The sequence below is a fragment of the Mytilus edulis genome, chromosome 4, assembly GCF_963676685.1.
Source record: "Mytilus edulis chromosome 4, xbMytEdul2.2, whole genome shotgun sequence".
Classification (NCBI taxonomy): Eukaryota; Metazoa; Mollusca; class Bivalvia; order Mytilida; family Mytilidae; genus Mytilus; species Mytilus edulis.
This window is the reverse complement of record NC_092347.1, coordinates 46,292,332-46,299,224: the sequence shown is the minus strand read 5'-3', so window position 1 is coordinate 46,299,224 and position 6,893 is coordinate 46,292,332. Positions and strand designations below refer to the sequence as shown.

Here is a 6,893-nt window from a genome sequence, read left to right as displayed (position 1 = left end):
ACATAGGTAGAATTTATTTTCAATTTGAGGTCATGGAAAACAATATCTTTCTTTAAACAATTTCAAAAATGAACCTTCGATTACAATTCAGTCTTCAGGGCTCTTTTTTGTAACCAGTTGACTTTTATCCCTATAATTCTTATATCAAATGACATGTCTCCTTGGTTTCAGTTTGTAACTTTGTAATGCGATATAGACCAATTATCATTGTTTTAAAATGTTTAAACCAGTGATATTGATTAAATAGATCAATGTATGGTATTCTTCCCATTATACTTAGTATAAATAGATAACGAGGTACTTAATTTTTTATTGTGATGGTAGACTTAGTATAAATAGATAACGAGGTACTTAATTTTTTATTGTGATGGTAGACTATCTTCATGACACAGACATGTATGAACTTTATCAATCAGAGAAATGATGTCTGCGTCGAGAGTAAGACTAAATATATCAGGGACTACATTCCAAATAACTCGAAAGCTTCTTGAAGCGCATCCTCATACAACGTTGGGGAAACTAATTGTTGATTCAGATGTTTCCAAATCTGAGGAATTATATTTTGATAGACCTGCAACACCTTTTGAATCTATATTGACATTCTACCAAACAGGAATACTTCATCTACCACAAAACATATGTCCAAATGTTTTCAAAAAAGAGCTGGAATATTGGGAAATAGACTATAAACAACTAGACAGATGTTGTTTGCTTAACTACGTACAATTTCTGGACAGTAACAACACTAAAATAGACTTCCAGAACGCAATTGCACCAGAAACAACATGTTTAACTAGACCTCTATCTACTAGAAATCGCATTTGGAGGATACTTGACTACAAGGATAAATCATGGATCGCAAAGGTATTTATATAAACATGTTATACATAAAGATACGAAAAGATGTCTCCGGGTGCGGGAGTTTCTCTCTGCATTGAAGACCCATTGGTGGCCTTCGGTTGTTGTCTGCTCTATAGTGGGGTTGTTGTCTCTTTGACACAATCCCCATTACCGTTTTCAATTGTAGATCAATATATGTCAATAACACCACCATTGTTTTGTATTGTTTGTATATATACAAATAGTGTACTACTCTTGTTACACGTATGTATTGTGTCTGAATGATCAAATAAAAGTTGTTGTATAAGTTGACACAGCAACACAGCACATATATAAAATCAGCATGTCAAGCTCTTAAATCGCATCGTTTAGAAGAAAAAGAAAAGCTGAAAACACATCAATGGTCAGCATCATAAAAGAAAAAAATGTTATAACAATTAATTAATACATACTATCAAAATAAAGAACAGTACTGAAAGCCCTGTTCATTGATAGTATATATATGTTCAACTTTTTGATAAACCATATACAAATGATGGAATCATTTCCAGAATTTCTTCAATGAATTACGCGCTTTTTTATGGTCCATTCAATTCGAATAAGAGTTATGAGTTTTCGACTCTGTACACTACATTCTCACACAATTTTGTCAAACAAAAGTTCCCTTATTCAATTAATTGGACCTAGGAAAAAAAACTATGCTCAAACTTTTGTTCGCCAGACACAGGTTTCGTTTATAAACTACATATCAGTGACGCTCGATAAAAAAGGTTAAAAAGGCCAAGTAAAAGAAAAAGCTGAGATCATTGAGGACCCAAAATTCCGAAAGGTCCTGCTTAATACAGCTAATGTAATCTATTCTTGTGGAAGTCAAATGCAATGATTTAGATTGAAACTGATATTATATTTTATACATTTCATTCGTCCATTGCGGTTTTCTGTGTGTATCTCCATCAAGACGTTCAAACATAAACATTTTACACTAGAGATTTGTAAATACATAGAAAAGTTTATATATTATTAAGAGATATGCAATAGTAAAACATATTTATATATATGTTATACTGTCGAAGAAAAAAGGCGATATACTAGTATTACATGTTCTTCTTTCCGACAACGTCATGGTCAATGATATATTTATTCTTCAAGCAATTTCGTTTGGTATTTAAGAAGTTATTTAGAAATATTGGTTCAACTCTCTCAGATAAATTAGACTGACGAGTGCAGTCCAAAGCTTGATATTTACGCTCAGACCAGATTTGAGACATATTTATCAGTCTATCAGACAAAGTGAAGAAAGATAAATTTGGTTGTAATTTTCGTGTCCCCTTTGATCGCTTCGATTGCCCCTAACGTTTCTTTGTATTTACACATATCTGGTTAATATGTTTATGTTTAAACTTTTTGATGGAGATACATCCAGACAAGCGCAACGGACGAACAAAATTTATTAATTTTCATATTCCTTTTAAGTGATATCATTGCAATTATAGTTTGTGTTTGACATTGAATGAACGTTTTGTGATATTGAAACGGTGATGAGACTTAAAGATGACTGTACCAATTATCAGGTTGTCTGCATGTTTTTATTGTAAAATACCAGCTGCGAGTCACAATATGAAGCTTTTTGTCGAGTGAGCACAGCGAACGAGATCAAAACGCCTTCATATTGTGTTTCAAACATGCAATTTTATTAAGATAAGCAATGATATATACAAACAAATAATTATGAATCCGATTTATTTTCGAGACGAGTCATATCAATGTGTTGCTTGTTTGTAGATCAGACACTGGTAAATTCTATAAATCTCGTCAAATAAGATTTTTAATCTATTTTGCAAATTTTAAATTAAACTTAATGTGTCTTACAAAACATGTATCAAAGTACTGGTATTAGAGTTGTTTTTTTCTTTCCATTTCAGTTAGTTTTGCTCATCGGTATTTTGTTCGTTTTGCTGTCCGTGTTAACACTTGCGCTTAGTACGTTGCCAAGATACCGTCGTCCACTTACTACCTGTGAATACTACGAATACAGCTTAGCAAATGATAAAACAAACCCAGCGATACTTAACTTTTTAGAGCAGCACGACTGTAATAAATTACAGGTATCTGAATCTGGAGACGAATTTTATTACTACTACTACGACTATGAGTATTACTATTATGATCAAGATGACAATACTACTGAACTTCCATCAATACAAACATCATCACAAGATCCGGTTAAAACAAAAAAGCAAGGAACAATGCAAATCGAGCCTTCAAAAGTTTCGCTCAAATTAGACATTTTCTACCAGATAGATTATTCCGCAACTGCCTTCTTCACTATAGAACTCATTTTGAGACTTGTCGTTTGTCAAAGTGTTTTTCAATATTATAAAAACGTTTTGAACATTATCGATACCATTGTTCTACTCGGAACATTTGTCGATATTGTCCTATGGAACCTACAGTCATCATATAAGTTTTCTTCCGAACTGACTAGTTTTATTGATTTTATCAAGTTTCTTAGAGTTTTTCGCCTTTTGAAATATTGCCAACATTTCACATACGTCCAAGTGGTAAAATTTTCAATAAGACGCAACGCTAAAGATCTACTAATAATGTTATTTCATATTTGCGCCTTTCTTTTGATTTTTGCAAACATTATATACCTAACAGAAGATCGAGATAATATAGATAGCATACCACAAGGGTGGTGGCTAGGACTTGTCACCTTGACTACGGTGGGTTATGGAGATTTGTCTCCAAAAACATTTCTGGGAAAGATGACGTGCTGTGTGTGTGCACTATGTGGAATATTCATGATGTCAATGATTATTCCAATTTTTGTTGATACATTTGTAACGTTGTACGGGATAGCTCATGTAGAAATCGCTGAAGAAAAGAAGGACCAAGAACATACCAAAGTATTTACTAAAGTTGAGTCGATAACAGCACTAAATATGACTCAGACTTTTCAGGAAAGACACAAAACTGTAAAATGAAATTAACATACATTTTGTAACAAGAACTTTGAAATCTTAGATATTAGAAATCTTATTATTATTATGCATTATTTTGTTTTACTTTAACTTAATCTGTTTTTTATGGTAAGCTAGTTTTTAGTACTTTTTTGTTTTTTGGAGTGCCTTAAACAGACAGATAGTTACTGTGCTATTACACGTATATAGACGCTCCAGAGAATATCCACGAATTGGTATCAATTGCAGTTGACAAAGGACTATTGATTTAGTATTGAATGGTAAAGTTTAATACTATCACACATTCATGTAATAAAACAAATTGAATGTAAAACTATGTAATATTACTGTGAATGACCACTCCTGGATCAATATTATTTCAGAACGTTTTAAGTGACCTAATGAGGCCCCTCATGGGGGGGGTCCTAGTAATCACATAATCACCATTTTTTTGCCAATATAATCACATAATCATTAAATATTCGCTTATCTTTAGTAATCAAATAATCATAAACTAAAAATACAGTCCTAGGTAATCAAATAATCATGAAATATTTGGCTTAATAATCAAATAATCATTAAAAAAACGGCCAAGTAATCACATAATCAAAAACCCCATGAGGGCCCTCCCTAATATGGGACACCCGAAACTAGAAAAGTACAACAAAAGCTATTACACCAAGAGGAGAGATAACATAATTCACTGTGCCTTTTTCTAACATGTTACAAAACATTATACATGTAGCAGCATTGTCAAATCCATAAATGATAATAATATGCATTTCAGAACCAAGAGACTGGCAAATCACGTTGTGTGCGACTGACAATATACATCCCATGTGCTCTTCCATAGGCAATATAATAGATTTTTTCAGTAATTGTCCTATATTAAATATGAAGTCTTTTCTAATAATGAGAGAGACGTGTACGTTTAAGTGCATGGAATCGATGCTATTTTCTTAATGCAAAGGTTTCATGCGCTCAGTATTGAAGTATTAAACCAAGTCAGAGACAATCGAATATAAAAGAGGGACGAAAGATACCAAAGGGATAGTCAAACTCATAAATCTAAAACAAACTGACAACGCCATGGCTAAAAATGAAAAAGACAAACAGAAAAACAAAAGTACACACGACACAACATAGAAAACTAAAGAATAAACAACACGAACCCCACCAAAAACTAGGGGTGATCTCAGGTGCTCCGGAAGGGTAAGCAGATCCTGCTCCACATGTGGTACCCGTCGTGTTGCTTATGTGATTACAAATCCGGTAAATAGTCTAATTCGGTAGGTCATATTCATGACTATATTTGTATCGATAAATTTGTTTAATATGTATTAACGCTCCCTGTAGGCCCTGAATTATTGATGCAATTAGAAATGATTTGATCCACATCTAAATCACGCCATTTACAATACAGAATAGTACTAAGTTAATTATATCAGAGGAACACCTACATGATAGCATATGGAATAAAAAAAAACAAAAAAAAACATTGGTTTTCCAGTTTGAATGGTTTAACACTAGTATTTTTTAGGGGCCATTCATAGTTTGCTGTTCGATGTGAGCCAAAGCTCCGTGTTAAAGACCGTACCTTGACCTATTAATAATGGTTTACTTTTATAAATTGTGACTTTGATGGAGAGTTGTCTCATTAGAACTCATACCACATCTTTCTATACCTATAAACAAGATTGTGGCATTGTACACGAATGCTCCACTTGCACTATCATTTTCTATGTTTTGTGGACATTGGGGGTAATTATTAAACTGTAATTTAGCATTAAAATTAGAAAGATCATATCATAGGGAACATGTGTACTAATTTTCAAGTTGACTGGACTTCAAACTACCTTGACAAAAACTTTAACAAAATTTTTAACCTGAAGCGGGACAGACGGACGAACAAACAAACGAATGGAAGAACAAACAGACGAACGGACACACAGACCGACACACGTTGTGCCCTTAGCTGGAGCATAATAAAGTACCTAATGGTTCTTATTGTTAAATCTGTATACAGTTTTAGAAGACATGCACCAGAAAATAATAAGACAGACGAGAGACAGAAAGAATTAAGACTACTTGCGTTGAAATCTCTAATAAAAAGAAAGGTGAAGCAAATTGAGTAGAAATGAACTATTACTCAGAGTAGAAATCCGATTTTCACATTCAGTTTTAAGCAAATGTTGTAAGGTTTTGTCAGGACGAGATAATGTTATGTTTTGTCAGGACGAGATAATGATATGTTTTGTCAGGACGAGATAATGTTATGTTTTGTCAGGACAAGGTCAGTGGCGGATCCAGGGGGGGGGGGGGGGGGTTCCGGGGGTGCGCACCCCCCCTTTATTTTTGCCGATCAATGCATTTGTATCGGGACATATGTTTTGCACCCCTGCACCCCCCCTTTGCCCTGGGTTAGCACCCCCCTTTCGAAAATTCCTGCATCCGCCCCTGAAGATAATGTTATGTTTTGTCAGGACGAGATAATGTTATGTTTTGTCAGGACGAGATAATGATAGGTTTTGATTTCAATAATCATTAACTCATAACAAAGTAACACAAACATTTTTTTTAAATGCACATGCCCTGGTTAGTCGTTGTCTATATAAACCAAATAGTCTTTTTTATTAATAAGAATGATATAGTTACATGTGTTAAGACATAGTAAAAACACATTTTACGTGTGTGATATAATACAATTATCTTCGAACACTTTTGTCATATTTTTTTTATATTTCACAGTAAATTTTCTATAGGAATACATGTAATTGTCAATTCAAATGACCTCTTAGACATAAAAGAAGATCCGTATTTGTTTTTTTTTTTTAGGTTTTCTTAGTATTACTGTTTACTATACATGTATGAAGTCGCTTAGTCTCTTCGTGTTTAAATTTGTCTTTGCATTAAGTAATACAAAAAGTTTCTTCTTGTCAAACATTATAACCTTAGCATGCAAAAACTAAACTTCTGACATTAATTTTAAAAATGCAATACACCCAGGAGAGATAAGAACACTTTAGTATACCCCCCTCCCCCCTCTAAAAGATTACATTAACATAATTGTGATGTCGATCTTTTTGTGTA

At 33.3% G+C, this 6,893-nt stretch overlaps 1 protein-coding gene across 1 annotated transcript; it reads left to right on the top strand.

Moving 5' to 3' along the window:
* Positions 1-307: 307 nt before the first annotated feature.
* LOC139519824 (potassium voltage-gated channel protein Shaw-like) lies at positions 308-4,101 on the top strand. Its single transcript, XM_071312098.1, has 2 exons — positions 308-864; positions 2,763-4,101. Exons 1-2 carry the CDS (start codon positions 421-423, stop codon positions 3,825-3,827), a joined length of 1,509 nt encoding a protein of 502 aa, XP_071168199.1. The 5' UTR covers positions 308-420; the 3' UTR covers positions 3,828-4,101.
* Positions 4,102-6,893: the final 2,792 nt, after the last annotated feature.